The sequence below is a fragment of the Scardinius erythrophthalmus genome, assembly GCF_964197995.2.
Source record: "Scardinius erythrophthalmus genome assembly, chromosome: 7".
Taxonomy (NCBI): domain Eukaryota; kingdom Metazoa; phylum Chordata; class Actinopteri; order Cypriniformes; family Leuciscidae; genus Scardinius; species Scardinius erythrophthalmus.
In genome coordinates this window covers 7005827-7032822 of record NC_138227.1, presented here as the reverse complement: position 1 = coordinate 7032822, position 26996 = coordinate 7005827, and the positions used below count along the sequence as shown (strand labels likewise).

Sequence of the window (26996 nt, the reverse complement as noted above, 5' to 3'; positions counted from 1 at the left end):
CAAAGACATCTTCTTGTAACCTTGATCATGTGGAATGGATTGACCCTCGGGGAAAATCCCCTGGTCTTGAGCCACCACTGCAGGGGTCTCATGTACAACAGGCCAAAATGTATGATGTTGGCTGATGCTGCCTACAATCTTTAAAACTGTTTGACAGTGCGTGACTGGCCTAGCTTCAGCACTTTTAATGCTGAGAGGATTATGTGTGCAGGAGAGAAACGTGCCTGCATCATCACAGAATCCTACATTACGCCCAAAAAGGTGGTTCTCTGTACTGGAGAAAGAACAGTCTTCTTTGCGTTCTGCCTCAACCCCTTGCTCTTTCATATGAGCGAGGACAACATTTCGATGTTAAAACGCCATGTGCTCTGAATGAGCTTGTATCAACCAATCGTCGATGTAATTCAACAGGCGAATGCCCTGGAGTCGCAGAGGAGCCAGTGCAACATCCACGCCTCTCTTGAAAGTGCGAGCTGACAGTGCTAGCCAAACGAAGAACCCTGTACTGGAGGGCCCCACAAAAACCCCTGTACCAGGTTGTGCCGATAGACGATGCTCAGTTGATAGATTTGTTCACTGATCAGATGATCAGTGCGCTGATGCACCGATAGACGATGATCAGAAGAGGATTTCCCCGCAAAAAATTTATAGCGCATCACCCCATTACCAAAGAGCTGCGAGGAAAATAAAAGATTAGTTAGATTAGCTTACTCCTCATTTAAAAAACAATTTGATTAAAACAAAATACTTCTCTCTAATTTTTTCACTACTTATGGGCCACAAGAGAAATATTAAAGGGACACTTCACCCATTTGCATTAAGCTTTGCAATGTTAGAAACCCAGTCATACTATTGAATTGTCATGCAACATTTTTTCATTTTCCCCCGAGACGAGAGAAATCTGTATTTACCTCTTTACACTTCCTCCTACAATGACGCAAAAATCGTCATTTTGCGTCATTGTAGGAGGAAGTGTAAGAGGGGGGGATTTCTGTTAAGACTACAAGCACTAGATCCACCCTTTCAAACCCGCCCATAGGGGGTTGGACCTAATGCGCTAACAGACCTATCACAGATCAGTGCGAGTGCGTTTGATTTCAACGGCAGAAACCTGCAGAAAACAGGGACGAAGAAAGCTGAGTAGTAGGGGTTACTCTATTTCCCGGACTCTATTTGTCCGGGATTCAGCTTTTGCTTTCTGCGGTCGCCATCCATTGTTTACATGCTCACCTTTTGTTTCAATCTAACTGAATTCACCCCGATTGGTGAATCTGAATGTAATGTTTAGATGAATGCTAAACAAGTGATCGGTTGATTTGCGTGTTAACATTGCTAAGAAAATACCCGCACCTCCGTGAGAGATAGCCCATGAGACCGGTGCATCTCACAGGCGCTCATCAGTAATCACAGTAATACAGGGAGCAGGACGAGGCTAGCGCCGCGGGAGAAAGACGCGAGGCCGGTGGCGTGATCGGTTGAAAGACGCGAGGCCGGTGGCATGATCGGTTGAAAGACGCGAGGCCGGTGGCGTGATCGGTTGATGTGTGTTTTACCATTGCTAAGAAAATACCTGCTCCTCCGTGCGAGATACGAGAACAGTGCCTCACAGGTGTCGGTCGTCAGTAATCACGCCACCGGCCTCGCGCCGTTCTCCCGCGCCCCTCAGCCTCGTCCTGCTCGCCACAGTAAACATGATGAATGGCGACTGTAGAACGCAAAAGCCGAATCCCGGACATTTTGGGCAAACTCGTCACGGAGACTCACTCGTAGCCTAGCCTTGCCTTGATGTTTTTGTTTTCAACTGCACTGTCTTACCGGTAGGCGTGGCTTGGGAGTGGCCTTGTAGGGCAGCGAAGCAAGTGCATTCTGGGAGTTGTTGTCTTTCATCCACATAAGCCAAAAATACATTTTCTGGCTTTTCTCAGTCTAGAAAGCTCCAAATTCAAAAATAATTTCACATTTCTTCTACATAAATGACCCACTTTCAATACACATTCATGTCTCCACGGGTGAAATGACTCTTTAAGACGTTTTATGACGTTCTGCCACACCGTTGAACTGATTTCACATGTGCTTCAAGATGCAATCACGCAGAGGTGTTCCCATAGTGTCGTAACTTATGACGCAGCACGAGTTCTCTTGAAAGTGAACAGACAATTTGCAGTTTTGCATGGGAAGAGTTTCAATAATATGTTTGTATTTTAATTTTTAATATATAAATTGAGTACTAATATGATTTCTGCCTTCTGACTTCTAGTTTTGCCTAAGTTTGAAGTTACTGTAAAAAGCCCATATAAAGTAAGTGTTGAAGAAGAGGAACTGATAATTGAGGTTTGCGGAAAGTGAGTGGTTTCTTTTTATTTCCTGCATTAAAAAAGCAACGTGCTCTTCCATTCACACTTTCATTTAATTGTTAATTGTATTATTTAACTCTTGGGGTCAGTTTCTTACTTTAACCCCCCATCCTAATATATTAATTGCTTAACTAAACCCTGGGCTGTAGATCAGTTGCTTGTACCTTTTTCACAGATACACTTATGGACAGCCTGTACCTGGTAAATCACGGGTGAAAGTGTGCCGTGAGCGGTTCCACGTTTCCTATTACACAAATTCAGTGTGTTTAGAGGAAACCATTGAGGTATGTGAGTTGAAATGCAGTACATTACCTTTAATACATTTATATAATTAAACCACTCTTCTGTTAATAGTTATGTTTGTGTTCATTCATTATAATTAGATAAAAAAGACAGGCTGTGCCATCCATACCTTAGATCCATCAGTCTTCTTTAACGTCACACTAAAGCATGTGATTCAGAATTCTCTTCACGTTGAGGCAATGGTTACAGAAGAAGGAACAGGTGAGCTCTTCAATTTGGTCAGATGTCTGTTACCTACATTTCTTGTATTTCTCATTTTCTCATTTCTTCAATTTACTTTTATTTGAATAAGTATTTATGTAGGTGTTTTGACTATTTACAGAGATCACCATGACACAATCTGAATCTGTATCTCTCACTTATGAAATTGGTAAAGTCATATTTACTGACCTGCCCAAAACATATGAACATGGATCAGTTATTGAAGGAAAAGTAAGTCTAAAATCCATTTGTCTCAGTTTAACACCATTGATATGTATTTATTTATTTATTGATATAGTAATTTATTCCTTCAAAATCTTATTTTCAACAGATAAAACTCTCAAATTTCAAAGGTGCACCAACTCAAAACAAAAAGGTCTATCTTATGGAGGGTAACACTTGGTCCCCAAAACTGCTCCTAAATCTCATTACAGACAGCGATGGACTGGCCAACTTCTCTCTTAATACATCCAGTCATTCTAAAAGTGATATTGATCTAATAGTAAGATATTTTGTGTTCACTTAATTTTCTTTTGTATTGCCTGAAGAGTTTAGATACAGGAGTTATTTCAGATTTTTTGTAATCTAGGCAAGTGTCCATCAAGAGGTCCGTTTTGGATACGACAACACGCCTTACATCGCTTTCGATGGAAAAACAGTCCAGCTCTTCCCACCTGTCTCTACATACACCCCATCACAAAGTGAACTGATTATAGAGAATACTGAACAACCATTAAAGTGTGACTCTGAGTTTACTGTCACCATCAAGTATTATTTTGTTGAAAAGACAATTAAAAACTTCAAAACTGACATCGTCTATATGGTGAGAACATGTGCAGTATGTACATTATCACAGAGATGGTTTTGTTTAACAGTATTATTTGGCTGCACTAGTCAGTTTGTTATCAGAGTGTCATCTGTCTGTTTCAGGTCTTGTCCAGAGGAGTGATTGTTCATCATGGATATGAGAAGGTTGAAGTGAAGATTTCTGATGGAGCAAGGGGCTCAATGTCGTTCAAACTGTCTATTAGTTTAGATCTGTCTCCTGTAGTGCAGATTCTGGCGTACTGTGTTTTTCTTCCCAGTGAAACGGTTGTGGCCAGTAGCAAAGATTTCAACATTGAAAAGTGTTTCAAAAACAAGGTGTGCATTGTAGCTTTAGAAATGAGCCTCTTTAAACTGTATTACTGACTAATTTCTAAAATAAATCCTATTCCCTGTATGTCACAGGTATCTCTGCAGTTTTCTCCTGCTAAAGCAGTTCCCGGTGAGAAAAACACTCTCCAGCTCTCAGCTCAGCCTGGTTCACTGTGTGGCCTCAGTGCTGTAGATCAGAGCGTCCTGATCCTGAAGTCAGGAGAACGTCTGGATGTTGACAAGGTCTAGATGCTTTAAGATTCAGTGTTGATTAAATGTGTCTCTTCATAGTGGGAATCTACAGTGGTAATCTAATGATAACAGACTTTACTTATTGCTGCTATGATCCATCAGCTGACATTTTGATCTCAGGAAATTTAGCATTAATCTTCATTCTTTCTCACCAAATTGGAAATACATTTTTGTTGGAAATACATGTATTATTTAGAAATCATACTGATAGTGTGTGAACATGGTCCCATCACAGATCTTCAGCCTGCTGCCAGTGCAATCGTGGTCAAATTACCCAGAGACTGTTGAAGATGACGAGTGTCCGTATATGCGTGTTTGGATAAACGCATTTACTTATGAATCCTTAAAGGTAACAGTTGGATTATTTGTGTGGCAGTGCAGTAGATAATGATTGAGAGAGTATATACTGCACATGTGTAAGTAAATGCATAAAAAACCTTCTTGATTATACTGACATTTAAAAGTAATTTGTATTTTCATGACTTTTATTGTGGTTCATCATTGCCATTTGGCAGAAAGTGGGATTGAAGATGGCAACAAATTTGTTTGTGGAACTCCCTCAGTGTATGATGGGTAGGTACATGTACTGTTATCAGAATCCAAGCTGTAATGTTTTAATATGTTGGTGCTTGTTATGAAGTATATTTAAAAAAATCAAATATATTCAATTTGTGAAATTGTGAAACTCACACAATTTCACAATTATAGAGATGTTGTTACAGTAGAACGGAGACAAGAGGCGTGCAGATCCATATGCAAAGCCTTAGTTAGTGAACTTTGAATCAGTGTTAATATTGGTAAGATAAACTCATCTAAAAAAAAATATATAACTTTTGTAAGATAAAATGAACACATTCACTTTTGCAGCCCTAAAATACTAAAACTAAAATTAAACTAAATAAACTGAAACGTTTAAAATATGTGAAAATATGTGTATTAAAATAATGATCTACCTTACATTTTCTATTTACTTATGACTGGATATGGAATAGATCATTTTGACGTACTCTTCACATCAGGGACGGACTGGGACTAAAAAACGGCCCTGGACTTTTGACTAGGCCCGGCCCAAAGCAATCGGCGCACGGAAACTCAACAACAACAACAACAACAACAACAACAACAATAATGCCTGCCATGAGTGTCACAAGACTTAAATTGTGGCTCATGATACTATACCATCCAAATTATAGCAATAGCACTGATGTTGACTAGATGTTGTGTTAAAAGCATATTATTCTAGATTAACTTGCATACTCACATATAAATGGACTTGGTCTAAGATCAACCTGAATAAACAAATGATGGAATGGATTTAAAAAAGAAAAAAGGTTTTATTCCAAGAGAACATGGAATAGATTATATAATATGCTGTGACAATCTATTCCATTCTGTCTTAAAATGAATTTATTACTTAATAATCTTAATTAATTTATGCAGTAATTAATCTTACTGCACAAGTAATAATACCACATCTAAATGAAAATACACCATTACAAATGTAACTTCTGTATTCAAAATCTTCAAAGTTTCAACAGTAAAGTTACCAACATTTTTAAAAGTAAAAGCACAACATATTTCTTAATATTAGCTACTGCATGTGGGATTTTACAGCTAAAATGTTTAAGTTTAGCTGTTTTAACTACTGTAATCATTAAAAATGTAGTAACCTGAATATCACTTCCTAACATCATCCCTAGCAAGTAACTCTCTTTCTCCTCTCATGTTCCATACTTACTTGCCCTGGATCTGCCTGTGGAACCAGCTCATCTTTCTGTCCCTCATCACTGGTGGCATGTTGCTGCATAGCTGTCTGGCTCACTTGCTGTCTGACTGCTAATATTTAACTGTGAGGTGCTGCTGCTGGCTGTGCCAGTGTTGCCAACTATTTTCAAAGGAAAGTAGCTAACGCCTCCCCTAAAAGTAGCTAAATGTCGCTAGATGACGTAATACGTCAATTAGCATATTTATGACGTCATCGAGGCGTACTTGCGTTCTGCCTGCCTAATGTTTTTTCTCATTAAAATCATGCTCACATACTGTATTTTAATATAATATAATATAATATAATATAATATAATATAATATAATATAATATAATATAATATAATATAGGCTATAGCCGAATGTCCAATAAAGCTGTTCTCATTTACTTTTTTTTTTTTTTTTGTCAGACAATAGAACAAGTAGCTATTGAATGACTGTTTTTTTTTATATGTGTAAAATTATCTGAATTGAGAGAGTTCGGGAACTGGGTGAACTAAAGCACTGTGATAGTGAGTAATACAAGTAATAAGCACAAGAAAAGAAAGGAAAATAAAATGGTCAAACTAAATTCTTTAACTATAAAACAAAAGATAAGTGATAAGTCCGTCCGTGGAAACAACACTGCTCATTCACGTCTGTTAGCTGCCGTTCTGCAGCTGCAGCCCTCAGCCATTCACAGAACAGGGAAGACGCAGAGAGAGGTGTGTGGCGGCAAGGAGAAAGCAAATCTCGTGCTCGCAGGACTCATGCTGGCAACATTTGGAGGTTACTGAGGTTTGTTCAAAAAGTAGCTAGATTAGTCGCTAGTCGCTTTTTTGAAAAATTGTCGCTGACGGGGTCTGAAAAGTCGCTAAAAATAGCGACAAAGGCGCTAAGTTGGCAACACTGGGCTGTGCTGCTAAATATTCCAGTTAGTTTGCGACATTTAGCAGCTTCAGTATCTAAATTCCGCTTTTTTTTTTCTCTCGCCTTCTCAGCCCCACCCTTTTTTTTCTTCCGTTTTTTACCCGCGGCCGTGTTATGCATGGTGTTTGTTTGTTTCTATGCTTTTATCTAATGTCTTTGCTTCTTACTTGGCGGCCACAGCCAGTGCAGCTGGCATCCAACTTAAAGGTGCATTGCTGCCGCCTACAGTACTGGAGTGTGAAACAGATTAGTGGGGGGAAAAAAAACAGGTGATAACTGCGTGCGTGGCGGGTGGTGGGCCAGCCCACCGGCCGTCCTGGAGTACCGGCCGTTGTGTGATTCTCCAGATCACACAGATGGCCAGTCCGCCCCTGCTTCACATACATATCACTTAAAACTACAAAATATCACTTTTTTTCCCAGTTTATAACAGTTTTGTGCCAGAACCTGATTCTCCAGCAGTGACGATTCGAACTGTCTTTCCAGAAACTTGGATCTGGGAACTTGCTGAAGTGGGGTATTTACAGCATAATCAGTACATTTAACATCGTATTTATCTTTAATACCTCCCCTCCTACCCTCTCGCCCACAGGACAGAAAATACCTTTCTTTTTCCATTTCCATTTGCTTTGCAAATTCTTAATCCAGTTTTTTCATCATCTGTGTGCTGAATATTGTCATTTATTACAGGAAAAATGATCAGAATCAAATATGTCTATTGTTGTAATTCCTCCATAGGGACTCTGGATCAGCTCAGGTTCCTGTCACGGTTCCTGACACCATCACCTCTTGGGAGACGGAGGCCTTCTGCCTGTCCTCTGAAGGTCTGGGTCTGGCTCCTCCTGCTCAGCTGACAGTTTTCCAGCCCTTCTTCCTAGAGCTCTCTCTGCCTTACTCCATCATCCGCGGGGAGATCTTTGAGCTGAAGGCCACTGTCTTCAACTATCTGTCCAAGTGCATCATGGTGAGATTTCAAAAGCACTCTAATCAAATCATATCAAATATGCCACTAATCATGTGTGTTTGATTGACAGGTTAAAGTGACTCCAGCTCCTTCCTCAGACTACACTCTCAAAGCCTCCTCTGATGATCAGTATTCATCCTGTCTATGTGCTAATGGAAGAAAAACCTTTAAATGGATCCTCACTCCCTCTGTTCTTGGTGAGTTTTCCAGTCTGAATCAGTAGCCGCCTTTTCATTACAGATTTGCACAAACCTTTTGCAATGTTTTTGAAATGTCGATAAAAACTATTGCAAATTGATGGCGTTTCCGTTAATCGATGTTATGCGACTAAAACGTTATTTTTCCCTCTAACGATAAGTCATTCCAAAAATCATTGCAACGGATGTTGGTAGTTTTACATATATCGCAGCCACCGCACTAGCCATTGTTTTTAATCGAAGGAGACGTAGACGTGTTATCCAAGCATTATTGGCAAGGGAAGATGTTAATGTAAATGTTAAACATGGAATTTCACCGTGTTTCCATTACCCTTCAAATTGCACGAATTGAAAATGCCAATTAAAAATAAACACATTAGAAAGAGAAAGACCATTTTCCATTGAAAATAAAATGTTTTTATGCTCGCATGAGGGGGTTTTTCAGGCTGTTCGAAAAAGGAATATATTGCTAAATATTTCGCTCCTAAGTATAAGGGGCTTTCCTTGCCATTAAAGCTTGGATAACACGCCTACGTCTCCTTCGATTAAAAATAATGGCTAGTGCGGTGGCTGCGATATACATAAACCTACCAACATCCGTCGCCATAATTTTGGCTTCTTGCAAGATGAAAAAATTATGCTTTAGTCGCATAACATCGGTTAATCTAAACGGCATCAATTTCACAAAAGAAAATATTATTATTTAGAAAATACCGCAAAAGTTTTGCAAAAATCGTAATGGAAACGTGGCTACAGAGGAACTGTGAATGATCGTGTGAAGAATGAGTTCAGGTCACCTGTAAATGTGAAAAAACTGTTTCCATTAGTTCGCGAAAAATTCCTTTTTCGAATTGCCTGAAAAACCACCTCATGCGTGCATAAAAATATTTTTTCCGAAATGGATGTGTTTACAATGGGCTTATTTTAATTTCCAATTTGCAATTTGCTCAATTTGAAGGGTAATGGAAACGCGTCTGTTTCTCAGTTGTATATTCACGTATGTCTTGTGTTGTAGGGGTCTTGAATATTACAGTCAGTGCAGAGGCAGAGGCGTCCCAGACTGTGTGTGACAATGAGATTGTGAGCGTCCCGGAGAGAGGACGCATTGACACGGTCACACGAAGTCTGCTCGTACAGGTCAGCACACGTCATCATTTACTCATGATCTTAATGCTGCTTGTGTATGATGTGTTGATGTGATTGATTTCTGCTGCAGGCGGAAGGAACTGAAAAGACAGAGACTCGCAGCTGGTTACTGTGTCCAAAGGGTTAGTCTGCAGATATTTCAGATGTTTTGGTGTACAAGCGCTGATAATGCTGCAACCCTCTTTGTCTTCTAAACACAAACTCCAACTTCATGAAAATAAGTACACATTGCATAGAGGACATTTTGAGGACACACCAAATTTGAGGACCAATAGAGGGAGCTAAAATATACTCATATGTATCGGACACATTCAGCCTTTCATGACAACTGTAGTTTAGTTGTTCAGCTGTGCCAGATGTGGCTATTTTCTCCCTTTTTCTAAAGTGCTTGAATCACAATAATTCCTGTTTGTGATTATATTATTATTATTGGAACTTCACATGTGGTATTAAAATGTTTATAGCGTTACTCTGCTGATCACTGATGTGTTTCTGTCTGTCTGGTTCATAGGTGACAGTCTCTCAGAGGAAGTGGCTCTGACTCTTCCTAAAGATGTGATAGAGGGATCAGCCAGATCCTCTGTTTCAGTCATTGGTAACATTTACAAACATGAGCAGAAATGAGGAGATTGGCTTTAGACTTATAAAATGTAGTGAGGTTTCTGTATGGTTTACAGGCGACATATTGGGTCGTGCACTGAGGAACCTCCATGGATTATTACGGATGCCGTACGGCTGTGGAGAGCAAAACATGGCTCTTCTTTCTCCCAATATTTACATTCTGGAGTATCTGGAGAACACGAAGCAGCTCACCTCGGCCATCCGAGAGAGAGCCACAGGCTTCCTGCAGAGCGGTGAGAGACAAAATCATGTCAAGAAAATACTGAGACGGTTTGATACCAAATCATACATTATTCAACACTCAAACAAACTGCTGAAGTGTTAACCATTATCACACTAAACAGGATACCAGCGACAAATGAACTACAAGCATTTGGATGGATCATACAGCACATTTGGTTATGGTAAAGGGAATACATGGTAAATATATTTTCACTATTACTTTTGTTTAACAGAAATAATATCAAGGTAATCTACAATAATAAACACAATTTACACATTTAAAAAATTGTCTTAGTTCAAATGACTTGTTTTGAGATTTATGATGGATGGAATTCATTGAAACACCTGATGACATTTTTTTTATTATATCTTCTACACCATCAGGTTGACTGCCTTTGTGCTGAGGTCCTTTGGCAAAGCACAGAAATACACATTTATTGATCCAAACATTATTCAGAGTGCAAAGAATTGGTTAATAAGCAGACGGGATTCAGACGGCTTTTTTATCCAACAGGGAACACTGTTCCACAACAGAATGAAGGTCTGTCATCTTCTATCTATCTCTCTATCTATCGTCTTTATTCAGACTTTCTCAAGCCAACATCACAGTTTGTCTAGATGAACTTTCCTTCAGTGGTTTGAGTGTGTTGGTTTATTTATCCTTTATTTCTAATAAATTCTAGGGTGGGGTGAATGATGATGTGACCTTGACTGCCTACATTACTGCATCATTGCTTGAACTGGAAACTGCAGTCACAGTAAGTTCATCTGTAGTAAACATGGTAACAGGGTGTCCGCGGGGTTGTAAAAAGTATTAAAAGGTAGTAAATGAAATTAGCCAGAATTAAGGCCATTAAAAAGTATTAAAAAGTACATTAAAAAGTGTTTATGTCGAATTGCCGTAAAGAAATTCGTGCTTCGCGCTCGTTCTCGTTCTCGCTTCTCACGAGACTTCCAATTTCTATCTTTCCGGGACGGTAGTCCCCAAGTTGCGAGGTTGGTTTTCCGCCTGGGAACGCTGGGGGGAGCGGGGAAAGTCACCAATATCACCAGAACAGGTTGTTTAACCATCCAAATGATTTCTAGACAGTTTTATTAAGTTAAAAAAGTTACCAAGTTCTCCTTTAAATTTTCGAACCCCTATCCAGCTAGGCCTATGAGTTTCAATTTGTGTTAAGTGCAGGCGTTTCTTCTAAAATTCGCGTGGATTTATTTATACGTTGCGAGTAGAACCTGAGAGATATCATGTGACGTGGTTATTGTTCGCGCGCGCGCTGAAACAAACTGGGTAAGTTACCCGGCTGGCTTGCTGCCAAACCTGTTCGCGAGTTCGCTTCTATTTCAGTCATTTAAGAGACATCGGGGGTTTTACTGCATTGAATTTTTTTTTTTGGTGGCCGCCAAAGCCTTATTTGATCGGTGAGTAGCCTAATGTAGATGACTGCTGCGCTGACAGGGTGCATGACATGTTAACTGAAAGAATGAGCAGAGAGCCCCGGTCGCGCGTGCGCACTCTCTTCACTCTTGCTCTCTCTCCCTCGCTCATATTAATCAAAATCTATTGACACGAAGGTAAAAGGTCGGAAGACCGAAGTTTCACGTGGCGCATTCGGGTATATTTATTTCTTGCATTACCGCTGGGTGTGAATTGTGCTAAAATACACTACCTTATCTTCTCTGAAAAGCGTTCCGCCCATTCAGCTGACATAAACCACATTTTCAATAAACAAACAAAACTATCCAGTAATGAAATGTTTTCTGTGTTTGACACAAATCTTGTGCGATGTCCTAACTGCCGGGATAGTCACACAACACGTAGACGTCCGCTAATGACACATCGCATAATTCACAAACTAATGACTCCTTTGAGCCGATTCACTTTAATGAATGGTTAAAATAACTGATCTGTCCGACACTGAACTCACGAGATGTATGAATCGATGTGTAACAGATCGGTAACATTTTACAATATGGTTCCATTTATTAAACTCTAGTCAACTACATTAACATTAACTAGGCCTATTAATAAACTGCACTTCTACAGCATTAATTAATCTTTCTTAATGCTAATTTCACCATTTACTAGTAGCCTACATTATTGAAATCAAAATTTGTATTTGTTAACATTAGTTAATGCACTGTTAAGTAACATGAACAAACAATTCATGTATTCATGTATGTATACTACGTAGTATTTTCAGGTTATTTATATCATAATGTGTAGAAACATTACCAAAAAAAGAAAAAATCATTTAGTTTAGACTGGAGTGAGGTGAAACCAGAAATGGTAGAAAATTACACTATTAGTTAAAATAAACTTTTTAATGCTATACTTTTTTTATTCTACTTTTTGATATGATTATAGACCAAAATAATTATTAGGTCTAGCAAAGAAGGATTTTATCTTACAAAGCTATGAAATCAAGTGGTAAAATCACAGCTTAAAAAAAAAAAAAAGAGGGCAAGAAAGGATCGGCCACAAATCTCTGTCTCTGTGTTGGTTTTTGAGTCCAGGGTTGAAGTTAAGTTATAATCACCGAAATGTTTTATTATTTTTGGAAAGATATTTCATTACGTTATACCGCTACAGTTGCATCTTGAAGTCGTGCTGGTATTAAAAAAATATTGTGAAGGTATTAAAAAAGGTATTAAATTCAACTTAAGAATTTCTGTATATACCCTGGGTAAAAACTCAGAAAAATGACACTCACAGCGTCTATTCCTCTGTGTTTTTTTGTCACAGGATCCTGTCGTCAGTAAAGGTTTGTCATGCTTGAGGTCCGTCATTGAGGATGTCAATAACACTTACACCACTGCCCTGCTCGCCTACACTTTCAGTCTGGCTAGAGACACGGACACTCGACAGCAGCTTTTCAAGAAACTGGAAGATGTTGCTATTTCAGATGGTAAGAGGTTTGTTTCTGATGACTTTCTGTTGTCTTTTATGACCGTACTATTGTTTTTAGTAACACTTTAGAAAACTGTTCCATCATTAATGAATAACTACACAGGAACAAATGAGTTACAAACTATTAACAATCTTGTAACTGCTATGAACTAACAAGAAAATCTGATTAGTAAGTCATAGGGCTCAGTTGAATGTGGTAGTTCTCTATTCGAAAATCAGTAACTACTAATTATTTCATACCTCCCACTAAGAATTACTGTATACAGGTTCATAATTAACATGATAACAGTAATCTACTAGTAATGACTCAAGCATTACTACATCCTTCTAAAGGAACTACTAATAATTTGGATCAATTTTCTAAAGTGAAAAAAGCATGATAACTCTCTATTAATTATGAAGTAACTGTAAGCTTTTAAGATTATTGTACGATTTTGTATTTGGAGACACTTTAGTCATTACTAGAGTTTTCCCATGATCTTCAGTTTAGAATACTGATCCAAAATATTAGTAGTTCCTTTAGAAGGATGTAGTAACACTTGAGTCATTACTAGTGGATTACCATTATCTTATATTATACATTATGGATTATTAAAGGTCCCATGACATGAAATTTTCACTTTCTGAGGTTTTTTAACATTAATATGAGTTCCCCTAGCCTGTATATGGTCCCCAAGTTTCTAGAAATTTCAATCGGTGTAAATCGAGCTTTTGCTATCTTTCTCTGCCTTTGAGAAAATGGACGCTCAATCGCGCTGATCTTGAATCTCCTCCTTATGACGTTATAAGGAGGAATGTTACCTCCCTTGTCTCTGCTTTGCCCGCCCAGAGAATATTTTCCGCCCATGAGAAAATGAGCTAGGAAGGAAGTAGGAACGCGCGCGCGCGATTTTAGTTTGTTCACGAGAGGTATCATGGCTTTTGAGCGAGCGAAGCATAACAATTGCTCAATAATTGGATGTACAAATGAACACCGAAGGGTCAATACAGAGCTGGGCTTGCTGAACGTCTGAAACTAAAGTCTGGATCACTCTCTTTGGCTCAGCTACACACCTCGGAACAGTAAGTCAGCTAATGATATATAAGTGTGTTGCTTTACTGTTTATGTTTGCCTTGACTGTTACACGTAGAATGTGGCTGTCACATTAGCTATGCAGCTATGCAGTTTATGTGTGTGAATACACACACTGCAACGCGAGTGTTGTACACTTCTTTGTTATTTGGATAACCGTTTTCCTGTTGGTTATACGGCGCGCGCGATATCCGCATTGCAAGATCGCAGAGCTTGATGATGTAATTGTAATAAGATAAATTACAGATGTTACAGATCTCCCGTGAAAAGGCAACAGTAGGTTAGCGTTAGCTACATGATAATAACTGTAAACCATCCGAATAAAGTACCGTATCCAGACATAATATTTTAAACTAACCATTCGGAAACGTCCTGCTGGAGCCGCTGAGTTGCAACTTCTTCATCCGTTGCTTCTCCATCTGGATCAGATTCTGGGTCAAACTGAAATGCTTGAACGACTGCGTGTCTCCGTGCCATTGCAATATATCCAATGTAAACATGCATGGTCTACCGTTGCCGCAGATGGTCAAGGCCACACCCACCCTCCACCTTGCGCCGCCTTTCTCCTCCTTATTAGTATTTAAAGCTACAGACACCGAAACGGCCTGTCTGAAGGAAGCTCATTCTGGGACTGGCTTGTAGCACCTGCGTGAAGTTGGCCCCCCACCCAACGCAAAACGTCGTCAAACTATGCTCAATCGTTTGTGCTCCGTTTGTGCTGGTTTGTGCTGTAAAAATTTTCGTTTGTGCTGTTTCGGTTTTTTGGATATTAAAAGAATATTTTTAGGTCATTCTGAGGTCACATAGCCCCCCCATATGTTCCAAATTCACCCAAAATAGTCTCGTTCGTTTGTGCTTCGTTTGTGCTGGTTTGTGCCGGTAAAATTTTCGTTTGTGCTGCTTCGGGTTTTAAAATATCAGAAATTGAATTATAGACAATGACGTCACCAGCCCCCCCACATGCTCCAAATTCACCCAAAATAGACGCAATCGTTTGTGCTCCGTTTGTGCTGGTTTGTGCTGTAAAAAGTTTCGTTTGTGCTGCTTTGGTTTTTTAGATATTAAAATAATATTAGGTGGTCATTCTGAGGTCACTCAGCCCCCCACATGCTCCAAATTCACCCAAAATAGTCTCGTTTGTTTGTGCTCCGTTTGTGCTGGTTTGTGCTGTAAAAAGTTTCGTTTGTGCTGCTTTGGTTTTTTAGATATTAAAATAATATTAGGTGGTCATTCTGAGGTCACTCAGCCCCCCACATGCTCCAAATTCACCCAAAATAGTCTTGTTCGTTTGTGCTTCGTTTGTGCTGGTTTGTGCCGGTAAAATTTTCGTTTGTGCTGCTTCGGGTTTTAAAATATTATACATTCAATTATTTTTGATGACGTCACCAGCCCCCCCACATGCTTCAAATTCACCCAAAATAGTCTCGTTCGTTTGTGCTTCGTTTGTGCTGGTTTGTGCTGTAAAAAGTTTCGTTTGTGCCGCTTCGGTTTTTTAGATATTAAAATGATATTTTTAGGTCGTTCTGAGGTCACTCAGCCCCCCATATGTTCCAAATTCACCCAAACTAGTCTCATTCGTTTGTGCTTCGTTTGTGCTGGTTTGTGTCGGTAAAATTTTCGTTTGTGCTGCTTCGGGTTTTAAAATATCAGAAATTGAATTATAGACGATGACGTCACCAGCCCCCCCACATGCTCCAAATTCACCCAAAATAGTCTCGTTCGTTTGTGCTTCGTTTGTGCTGTTTTGTGCCGGTACAATTTTCGTTTGTGCTGCATCGGCCTTTAAAATATTAGACAGTGAATGAAAGCGAATTATAGACGGTGACTTCACCAGCCCATTAAATGACTTCAACCAGCCTGCTTCTTCATGAACGCACCACAGAGAAATGCACATTTCATACATAAGCAGAGAGCAGTCTGTTTTCTTTCGTTTTGAATTGTTCTGTTTAAAAGTAGACATGTCTGTGATGCAAGTAGGTCTAGGCGCTGAGTTTCGGTTCATTTATGAGACCAACTGCAGTTCAGGCGCCGGCGCCTCTATGTCCTGATTATCTGTTGTCTGATATAGGCCTATTAACATTTTATTTTGCCTATTAAATCCTGGCATTTGGTAGAAGAAACAATGATTAAAATTAAGATAAAATTAATACAAAACGAATTTCACCTTAAAGAAAGGCTTTGTGCTTTCTGTTTGAGGTCTCTGTGAAAGTTTTAAAGCAGTCTTTTAGTGTCGTTTTCAGAGTGGTCAGTCCGTAACGAAGTTCTCCGTCCGTTACATTGTTTTTTCCTCATAAATGCAAACACGAAAAATTTAATAAAATGAATAATTTATGTTCTGCGGAGAGACAACGCTTCTTCATCCGGTGGGTAGGCTAGTATTAGGCTACTTTTGGTTTGCGCAGAATTACTAAAAAAAATGTAACGCACATGCTATTTCCCTCATATTAAATATAAAACGCATGAGTAGACTGATATTTTTTTAATGTCTGGACTCCTTTTTTAAGGGAGAAGCGTATGGATATATAACAGACAGTTTCAATATATTGGTATTAATTTATTCTGATAATTTATACTTCAAGTTTTGACTTGCAAATGTCACGTCCATAACGCTGGAATTGACCAATTTTAAAGAATTTATCCTCAACTGTTTTTGTGGTGTAAGTCTATGTATTTTATAATGTTAACTTCAAATAATAGTTATATGAAGATGTGGTAGCATTGGATCTGGACTCAGGAGTTGGAAGGGGTGTGTCGCGATTCTGCCTTCTCACCGCAACACAGGTCCGTGGATGGAGCGTCGGGATTTTGGTTTCATATTGCATATTGTTACACAGCCCTAGTCGTTTGTTTGAGAAATGTTAAGTTCTACTTCTGTAGTTATTTTGGTGAACGTAACTGGAGTAGCTAATGCATTACAATTCTGAGACGGCCTTTATTGTAAGGTACTCTAAATAGTTTCCTTTAAATAAAAGTAACAAAGTAATCTATAATGTATTACAGTTTGGAAGTGCTGCTGATATTGTGAAAAATGATTAGCCTATAAATGAAGAGTTCAGATGCAAAAGCCTCTAAGTGCCATCTGAAATTTTCTTCTAGAATGATCATTTTTATCAAGCTCATATATTTAAGTTCAATAATTTCACTTAAATGGCAATGCAAATTACCTATTAATTGTCATTTAAGTGAAATTACTGAACTTAAATATACAAGCTTTATAATAATTATCATTCTAGAAGAAAATTTCAGATGGCACTTAGAGGCTTTTGCATCTGAACTCTTCAAATAGATTATATATTTTCATATAATTAATATTTTAATGTTAATATAATTCAAATTTAATATAATTCAGTTGTAATTTATTCCTGTAATGTCAAAGCTGAATTTTCTGTATCACCAGTTTTCAACGTCACATTATTCTTTAGAAATCATAAGATGTTGATGTTGTGCTCAATTATTATTGGTGCTCACTGCTCATTTAAGAAAGGCTCTTATTTTGTATTGTATTTTGTATTATATTTTTTACATATTGCGTATGTTTTTTTTTGTTTGTTTTTGTTTTTAATGTTTAATATTTTTTGTGGAAAATTTAATTTTTGATATTTTTTCCCCTTTTGATTAATTTAATCCGTTACGGCTGGTGACGTCATCGTCTATAATTCAATTTCTGATATTTTAAAACCCAACGCAGCACAAACGAAAATTTTACCGGCACAAACCAGCACAAACGAAGCACAAACGAATGAGACTAGTTTGGGTGAATTTGGAACATATGGGGGGCTGAGTGACCTCAGAACGACCTAAAAATATCATTTTAATATCTAAAAAACCGAAACAGCACAAACGAAACTTTTTACAGCACAAACCAGCACAAACGAAGCACAAACGAACGAGACTATTTTGGGTGAATTTGAAGCATGTGGGGGGGCTGGTGACGTCATCAAAAATAATTGAATGTATAATATTTTAAAACCCGAAGCAGCACAAACGAAACAAACCAGCACAAACGAAGCACAAACGAACGAGACTATTTTGGGTGAATTTGGAGCATGTGGGGGGCTGAGTGACCTCAGAACGACCTAAAAATATCATTTTAATATCTAAAAAACCGAAGCAGCACAAACGAAACTTTTTACAGCACAAACCAGCACAAACGAAGCACAAACGAACGAGACTATTTTGGGTGAATTTGAAGCATGTGGGGGGGCTGGTGACGTCATCAAAAATAATTGAATGTATAATATTTTAAAACCCGAAGCAGCACAAACGAAAATTTTACCGGCACAAACCAGCACAAACGAAGCACAAACGAATGAGCCTATTTTGGGTGAATTTGGAGCATGTGGGGGGCTGAGTGACCTCAGAATGACCACCTAATATTATTTTAATATCTAAAAAACCAAAGCAGCACAAACGAAACTTTTTACAGCACAAACCAGCACAAACGGAGCACAAACGATTGCGTCTATTTTGGGTGAATTTGGAGCATGTGGGGGGGCTGGTGACGTCATCGTCTATAATTCAATTTCTGATATTTTAAAACCCGAAGCAGCACAAACGAAAATTTTACCGGCACAAACCAGCACAAACGAAGCACAAACGAACGAGACTATTTTGGGTGAATTTGGAACATGTGGGGGGGCTATGTGACCTCAGAATGACCTAAAAATATTCTTTTATATCTAAAAAACCGAAACAGCACAAACGAAAATTTTTACAGCACAAACCAGCACAAACGGAGCACAAACGATTGAGCATAGTTTGACGACGTTTTGCGTTGGGTGGGGGGCCAACTTCACGCAGGTGCTTGACGTGGCTATAATTCTGCACTGAGACTGAATTTTTGAAAAGAGATTTCAGATACAGTACTAGGGACCACTAAGGCCTATATTAAAGCCTACAAAAAATAGCATGTCATGGGACCTTTAACATTAATTATGAACCTGTTTACAGTAGTTCTTTGTAGTCCTCTGTGAGTTATGAAAAAGTAGTAGTTACTGATTAGCTAATAGTGAACTACCACATTCAACTATTTCTTACTAATTCATTAATCAGAGTTTCTTGTTAGTTAAGTATGGGATAATGTACATCCAGCTGGTTGTTCTCTCAGAATAAACCCGACAGGGTGATCAGGAGGCTCTTGTGTGAGCCAGAAGGGGTTTATTCTGCCATAACAACCGGCTGGATGTGCATTATGCCGCTTATTACACGACTACTTGCCACATAAGTAAATAATTAGACACGAAATATTGATCTAATCACCAAAAGCAAAACTTCCATGAAGAAAGCCCGTTAAGCCTGTGTTTTGAGCGGTTGTTATCGAGCAATAACACACCACTGGATGGTGCTATTGACCAATCAGAATCAAGTATTCCACAGATATAATAATAGTAGTAACTAGAATGTTAATAGTGTGTTACTCATTTGTTTCTGTGTAGTTATTCATTAATGATGGAACAGTTTTCTAAAGTGTTACCTTTTTGTTTTAATCATGCTCCTTGAGTCACGCGTGTGTCTTTTGTCCTTAAGGCTCTTCTCTCCACTGGTCTCAGTCTGGCTCTGCTGATGACTCTGATTCTCTGGCAGTGGAGATCAGCTCATATGTGCTGCTTGCTGTTCTCACTGCAGATTCAGTCACTACAGCTGATCTGCGCTATGCTAACAGGATTGTTAGCTGGCTTGTGAAGCAGCAGAATGCTTATGGAGGATTCTCCTCCACACAGGTTACTCAAACCTCTCCAACCAAACACATTATTGCTGGTGTGAATGAGTAAAAGAGGCATTACTGAACACATTTATTTCCCAGGACACAGTGGTGGCTCTTCAGGCTCTGTCTTTGTACGCCACCAAAGTGTTCAGCTCTGACGGCTCCAGCACAGTGACGGTACGGTCAGCAGGAGACACTCTCCACTTTAATGTCAATCAGGACAACAAGTTACTGTACCAGGAGAAGCAGCTGCAGAAACTTCCAGCCAAATACAGCATTGAAGTGAAGGGCTCAACCTGTGTGTCTGTGCAGGTCTGTAGTGCGTTCAGCTTCATTTACTCACACTCACTTTCTCTCTTGGCATTTTGGTTATTCTGCTGTGAGATGATTTATGAATGTGTTTTTCTTTGTGTTGACTCTCTCAGATGGCTCAGTTCTACAACATTCCCACTCCTACTGAAGCTAAAACATTGAGCATTGATGCTAAGATTGAGGGAGATTGCAAAACACTGGGACAAAATTTCATTTTGAAATTCAATGTCAAGTAAGAGAATTTGTATTTAAAGTCCCCCTGTAGTCAATAATTGTATCCCTTAAAACTCATCTTTAAATTATTCATGCCTTAAAACGGCTTGAATGTAACTCTACACCCTTGCCTCATTTAGTATGCGTGATTCTGTTTATATGTAAATGAGCCCCGCCTCCACTCACTCACAGTAGCTCATAGATCCACTCGTTGACGATCACACGTTGATCTGATTGGTTACAAGGTAGTTTGTGACGTCAGAAACACCAGCGATTTCAAAGCGTGTTTTTGAGACTGTCTTTGTTTCACTGCAGTTTTAAGGAGAAAATACTCAGAAATGTCGACTTGTGAATTTACACATGGTTTGTCTTAAAGCATATTAAAAACACCACATACACGTATTAACTAGGGATGGGAACGACACGGGATTTGGGAAATCGACTGTCGAGGCCCATGTGTCGACTTTTTGTCGGATTGTCGGCCTTTTTTTTCTTTTCTTTTTTTAAAGAGCAGCAGCCATGTGGAGGGTGGAAAATATTCTACATCAGGGTCCGAAATTAAGGCCAAATGCGGGTAGATTTTCTGTTTGGCGAGTAAATCTCAAAAGGCTATCCGCCACACTGGCGGGTGAATGTTCATAACAAAATCTGAAATTTCGCGCACGCACGAGCAGAGAGAGAGAGCGAGTCCCGGCCAGGCGTCCTTTCGACAAGCGTCCTTGACAGGGCGGCCAGAGCTTCTTTGCAGCCCAAGTCGGCGGCGGTGTGTACGTACCTACAGTTAACGCTCTTTCTGTTGACGGCGCTGAGGAAAAAGCTCCCGCCACTGTAAGAAGCTGTCGCCGCCCATTTGTGTTCTCCTGCGGTGCAGAACGTCTTTAGCACTCGCGGATCGTGCAAATTTCCGCTGCTGCTTCTGTTTACACACCATGGTCGTTCTTTTCTCGAGAAAATGAGTTTTCTCATAGCGTTTGCAACGCAATAGGCCTACTCGTTCCCTTATCTCTCAAAGAACCTAGGTTAAAGTAAAGTTATAATAACTTAAGTAAAGTAAATAAAAATAAAGTTTATTAAATGTAATAAATTAAAAGCCAAAAAAAAAAAATGCAATTTGGAAATCCCACAAGCCCCGCCCCCTCGACATGTCGACACTCAATTTTTTTTGTCGAGTGGAGCATGTGTCGAATGTCGGTCGTTTTGTCGACAAAAAGTCCCATCCCTAGTATTAACAACATTAAAAGCTTGATTTTCACCACAGGAGGACTTGAACATGATTATGACTTAAGATTAACTAACAAATAAATGTTTTCTGAATATTTTTAACATCTTAATAAACATAAAAAGCAATATAAACTGAAACGGCGTATCTCAGTAGTTAAAACACTACACACTGACTTGAGATACAACATTTTTATTATTGACACATTATGAGTGATTCGAGTGATTAAAACTCTGCATGTGTCTTGATAATTATACTGGCTTTTGTTCTCTCTTATTTGTACATTTATATGAGGCATTTAAGAACCTTTTCATTTGCTGTTTTCCAGATATGATGGTCTACAGGAAAGGACTAACATGGTCATTGTGGATATTAAACTCTTATCTGGATTCACAGCTGATACATCAATGGTGCGTTTGAGTGATTCATCACAAAATGTGTACAAATTTGTAGAGTTTCTCTTTTTAGAAATTAACCAGCACTTTTTCCCCACAGCTTAAAACTTCTTCCAGAAAGAAGTACAGAAAACCTGTGGAACGGGTCGATTCTAAAGATGATCGTGTCATTGTGTATTTGAAGGAGGTGAGAAAACAGCAACATTCATATGATTTTATGTCTTAGGTCTTTATGTCTTTAATGTCCATGACTGATGAGTTTGTTTCCTCCTGTAGATCACACAAAATATTCCAGTGAATTACCAGATACAAACGAAACAGGTTCTTCAAGTGAAGAATCTCAAGCCAGCTGTGATTAAAGTGTACGATTACTACCAAACAAGTAAGATTTAATATGCCAGTGTTGAATGCTTTGATCAAGTGATGCACATTGTTTATTCCGATTTAATCCATGTACATGTTTCCATTGTTGTATGAATCTTCTTTTTCCTTCAGGTGATCAGTCAGAGGCCGAGTACTTCTTCCACTGTGGATGAAGCTGAAGAACGTCACCTTATAGTTCAGCTTGGATAAAGATGTTGGAACTCCATAATGATGAATATTAAAATGTTTATTCTTTATCCTGGACAAAATTATTTCCAGTCCATCATCCCAAATTTTAACAAACCCCCAAATCCTAATCAGCTTTTGGCTACGTCTCTTTAGATCATGACTTATCAATTAACAATGCATATGATTAATAAAGTGTTGAAAACAAGTTATGGTGAGCTGGTTGAACTGTTGAATGTGCAGTAGTGCTATGGCAACATTTCAGAATCAGACGAGGTTATTACGATTAAATCTTGTGAATTTCTCATCTCGGCTCTGCTTTTTTTTTTTTTTCTTGTTCTGAGACACTGTACACCCTTAAAATTGGGGTGGGGGGGGGGGGTGGGCAATTCACAGTGAAAAGAACCTTTCACTGAAAGGTTTCTTGAACAACCTTGTTTATGTGACATAAAGAGCCTTTTTTGTTACTGCAAGAACCCGCCTCATAAGTTCTTAAAAGAGCCTTTAACAGTTCTTCATGTCACTCTATAAGATTCTTTGTAGAACCATTCATGAAAATGTTCTTTATGACCCCAATTTAAACAAACATACAAAGAGAATCCAGGAATAAGATTTAAATGTTTATTGCCTTTACATTGTGCCAGATGAAAGCATATGAATACATACAGTAAGGCATTAAACAGGACATTTTAATAAATCAGGCAAATTGCACAATTTTAAAATATGAAAACAGTAGAAACAGACTCTACAATAGGATAGGATTTTTTTCCTATTTTAGAAGTCAATGGCTACCATCAACTGTCTGGTAACATTCTTTAAAATATATTCTTGTGTTCAGAAGAAAGAAACTCATACAGGTTTGGAACAGCTTGAGAGTGAATAAATGACTGATTTTCATTTTTGAGTGAACTGTCCCTTTAACTGTAATAATTTTTACAGCAGCAAAATGTCAACAGGCTCATGACCATTAAATGTAACAGCTAGGGAATTAAAAATCATGTACCTAAATTACAATTATGAAAAGAACACATAATAGAGTCTGGCGTGGAAGGTGGAACAGGAACCGACTTGTCACAACACCTTCCTGGATTCCGGGATCCGCGGGAAATCGAATACATACAATTCACTGCAGATGTTTTACTGGAAACTTTTTAATCATTTAAATAAAGAAAACAATCATTTTATTTCTCAGTTTGTTTATTGTTTAATATTTTACAGTTTCTATTATTTTCTAACTACATCCACCAAATCTGGTGAACTGAAGGTTTGGTGCTTCATTGTTCAATAATGAAGGATAAATATGAACTCCAATGTATTTCACAATCACAATGTGATTCAAGACCTGATCATTCTGTCTGTGATTATTTTAATAATACTGTACATCTCAAACTTGTTTACTACAGTATTGTGTAGTAAATAAGATGTGTTTAAAGGGACACTCCACCGTTTTTTCATATTAAACTATGTTATTCCCTTAACTAAGATGAGTTGATACATACCTCTCTCATCTCAGTGTGTGCACTCAATCGCTCTGGCGCGTGGCGACACTTTGATAGCACTATAGATCCCTTTTGCGCCGACATCACAGTTACGTCACGGCGCTACCTGGAGGCGAAACAAACGGAAAACTGGAGGCGGCCAATACAAACCAGCACAGATTCGGCTACATAATGAGCTTAAATTATTATTTTTATTATTAAAAGTCATCTTGTGTTCTTGGGTGCAAGAATAAATGAAAAATGAGTATGCTGTATCTGGAATTTTTATTTCTAGAAAATATTCATATCATTAAAATTGCACCGTAGTGTCACTTTACATTGTCGTCTTGGCGCTGGCTAGGCAGAACTGCGGATTGAACCACACAAGTCTTTACATGACCATTCAGCACATAGTTATATTATAGGCATCTAAATATGTCCTCAGTTTCTCTTTACCCTCGGTTTCTCTATCGGGTACGGGTAGAAGTCAGGCCACTCAACCGGAGGTAGCGTTAACTTAATCCTGTCAGTTCGTCCATTGACTGAGCGTGTACGGTCATCTGGTTCCGTCTGTTAAAATTAACTTTTGCAAATAACAATCGGCGTCCTGGACAGTGAGTGACCTTGCACATTAAGACAAAATCGGATTTTCTCCAGTCATTGTTAAAAAACAAGCTAACAAAACTTGCAAACTAACGTTAGTGAAGCGTCCAGAGAGATCTTTCTGCCTCCAGCTAAGCCCCGCCCACACAAATACGTCACCGTGTTTACCAACTGTAAAAGGGTCTATAGCTTAGCCCAGTATATTCAATGGTATCTAACAGCAATAAATTTAGAAGTGAACAAACACATCAACGTTTTGTCACGAACACACAGGAAAAGGTAGATCCAAAAGCAGTGATATTTATTGGGTAATCCATACTCACAATCCAGTTCATGCAGGGGTCAAAATCCAAAAACAAGACACAGACAAGAACAGACTTCAAAAAGTGGTGTGACATTAAAGGAATCCACAACAATCACAGAAACAACCAGGGTATATATACACACAGATACTAACAAGGTGACGGGAAACAGCTGTGTGCTATGATCAATGATGGACAGAACAGGATGATGGGAATTGTAGTGCATGAGAGAATGACACCGTGGGGGACAAGGACCTCTAGTGGTTACCCAGGGAAACACAAACCAGACACCATGACACGTTTTCCCTATTTAAAAACAGTTACACAAGTAGTTACACGACCAAGTATGGTGACACAAAATAAAACGTGGTGCTTTTCTAAGCGGGTTAAAAAGGATAACTATAATGTATGGCGGAATAGCACTTTTGGGAGTACTTCGACTCGCGCAGTAAAGTCACGCCTGATCCTCTTCCTCTTGACAGAAGTGAGAGAAAGAGGATCAGGCATGACTTTTTGTGGAATCATAGCTCAATCAAAACAAGATGTATATCATATTATTTCTCATATACAATCAGAATTACATTTGCATATTTATTTTGGCTGGTTGGTGTCTAGAATGTTAATTACCTTACTTTTGCTGTAAGAGTTGTTAACTGGTGAACCTTCAACTCACAAGCCCTTATAGTTCTCAGAGCATTTCAACAAATTCACAAACTAAACTAAATTGTGTCTTTACAATGAAAAAGTTACAAAGGATCTGTCAGGTTTGTGCAGGTTGCTGAAGACGAGGGAACAGAATTTCAATGCAGCTGGTTTATTCACAAACTCAGGTTACAGGAAAATACAGGAACTCAGGAGAATACCAGGAACTCAGCAAAACACAACCATACAAAGACGAGAACCTACAAACACTGAGGGAAAGCATGACTAATTAGAACATACAGTAGGAGAAACTAAGTAACAGGACTAAACCAAAAGCACAAAAGACAGGGGAAAACTAGATAACATAACTAAACCAAAACACAGAAACGTGACAGTATCATGATATTTTTGTATGTGGAAAAAGTTTTATACAAAAACCACATCTTATCAAGCACATGTATTCACACAAGACAAACGCCTTACATTTGCCGTCAGTGTGGATGGAGCTTCACACTTGATTAAAATGAATAGTTTATAGCCTAATTAATGTTATTGTTAATTTATAATTTTTATGAATCATTTGTTATAAATAATGTGTCTCTGGATATCCCTTATTATATATACATGGATGGATATCCCTTATTTTGCCATCCTAATCTTTAAGTCCCCAAATCCCAAATCAAAAACAGTACATTTGTTGTTTCAAAAATAAAAAAATGTTTGTTTTAAGATGAGAAAATAAGCCAAGATAATTCTTATTCTTTGCATAATCTCGCTCAAAAAACAAGTGAGAAACTGTTTCAAGTTTAGAGTTACAGAATGTGGAGATGTCCTGAAATTAGAACGAAAAGAGTTATAATAATTATAAAGAATTCTATAATCAAGTTATAAGCTTTTAGCTTGTTAAGATGGCAATTTATATCCATTGTATGTCCTCAAGCTGTAGAATATTCATTTTGTCCTCATTAATTGTCATTATTAATTGAACTGGATCAACCAACAACAACCACATTTTTGAAAAACAAACAAATATCAATAACAAATCCCTTTAACCAAAGTCATGGAGAAGTCATAAACTTCACTCATCCCATCACAGCCAAGTATGAGACATACTATTATTCCTAAAAACCAAAAGAACTCACAATAATATATCGGGAAGTCTACAATGTTACAAACAACAGGCAGAAAAACAAACATGGTAAATCTTCATCATGGTGTAGGATCTCAAGTAAATATATGTATTGTTTAATTGCTCATCTAAAAGATTTACTTGACTTACTTATTTTAATGATACAATCTTTTCAGATGCCATATTAGGAAGGGGTCGAGGGATTTGCATATATAAACAAACTTTTACTGTAACTCTCTCACTCTCACTGAGTGGGTGTAGGGGATTGATTCAGTATTGATTGGTTTCAGGACACAGGTCAGTTGCCTGTTTTTTTCTGTGTATAGTTTGTTCAGAAGAGTGCTATATTGCCAAAAGTTTTGGGACGTCTGCCTTTACAATCACATGAAATTTAATGATA

The 26996-nt window shown here is 38.4% G+C and overlaps 1 protein-coding gene across 1 annotated transcript in view; it reads left to right on the top strand.

Moving 5' to 3' along the window:
- LOC308693247 (alpha-2-macroglobulin-like) overlaps positions 1-22748 on the top strand; it is a gene marked incomplete at its 5' end in the record, with an annotated part of 28433 nt that extends 5685 nt beyond the window's left edge. Inside the window, 28 exons of the mRNA XM_081370041.1 lie at positions 2258-2342; positions 2530-2638; positions 2738-2858; positions 2980-3089; positions 3190-3360; positions 3448-3681; positions 3789-4001; positions 4089-4238; positions 4483-4596; positions 4763-4820; positions 7344-7437; positions 7659-7884; positions 7955-8081; positions 9097-9218; positions 9298-9349; positions 9739-9822; positions 9905-10081; positions 10193-10268; positions 10455-10611; positions 10754-10828; positions 12814-12976; positions 19577-19770; positions 19854-20066; positions 20180-20298; positions 21827-21908; positions 21994-22080; positions 22170-22275; positions 22389-22748. Of these exons, the coding sequence (XP_081226167.1) occupies positions 2258-2342; positions 2530-2638; positions 2738-2858; positions 2980-3089; positions 3190-3360; positions 3448-3681; positions 3789-4001; positions 4089-4238; positions 4483-4596; positions 4763-4820; positions 7344-7437; positions 7659-7884; positions 7955-8081; positions 9097-9218; positions 9298-9349; positions 9739-9822; positions 9905-10081; positions 10193-10268; positions 10455-10611; positions 10754-10828; positions 12814-12976; positions 19577-19770; positions 19854-20066; positions 20180-20298; positions 21827-21908; positions 21994-22080; positions 22170-22275; positions 22389-22429 (3560 nt within the window). The remainder of the gene's footprint in view (positions 1-2257; positions 2343-2529; positions 2639-2737; positions 2859-2979; positions 3090-3189; positions 3361-3447; positions 3682-3788; positions 4002-4088; positions 4239-4482; positions 4597-4762; positions 4821-7343; positions 7438-7658; positions 7885-7954; positions 8082-9096; positions 9219-9297; positions 9350-9738; positions 9823-9904; positions 10082-10192; positions 10269-10454; positions 10612-10753; positions 10829-12813; positions 12977-19576; positions 19771-19853; positions 20067-20179; positions 20299-21826; positions 21909-21993; positions 22081-22169; positions 22276-22388) is intronic.
- Between the last annotated feature and the right edge of the window lie 4248 nt (positions 22749-26996).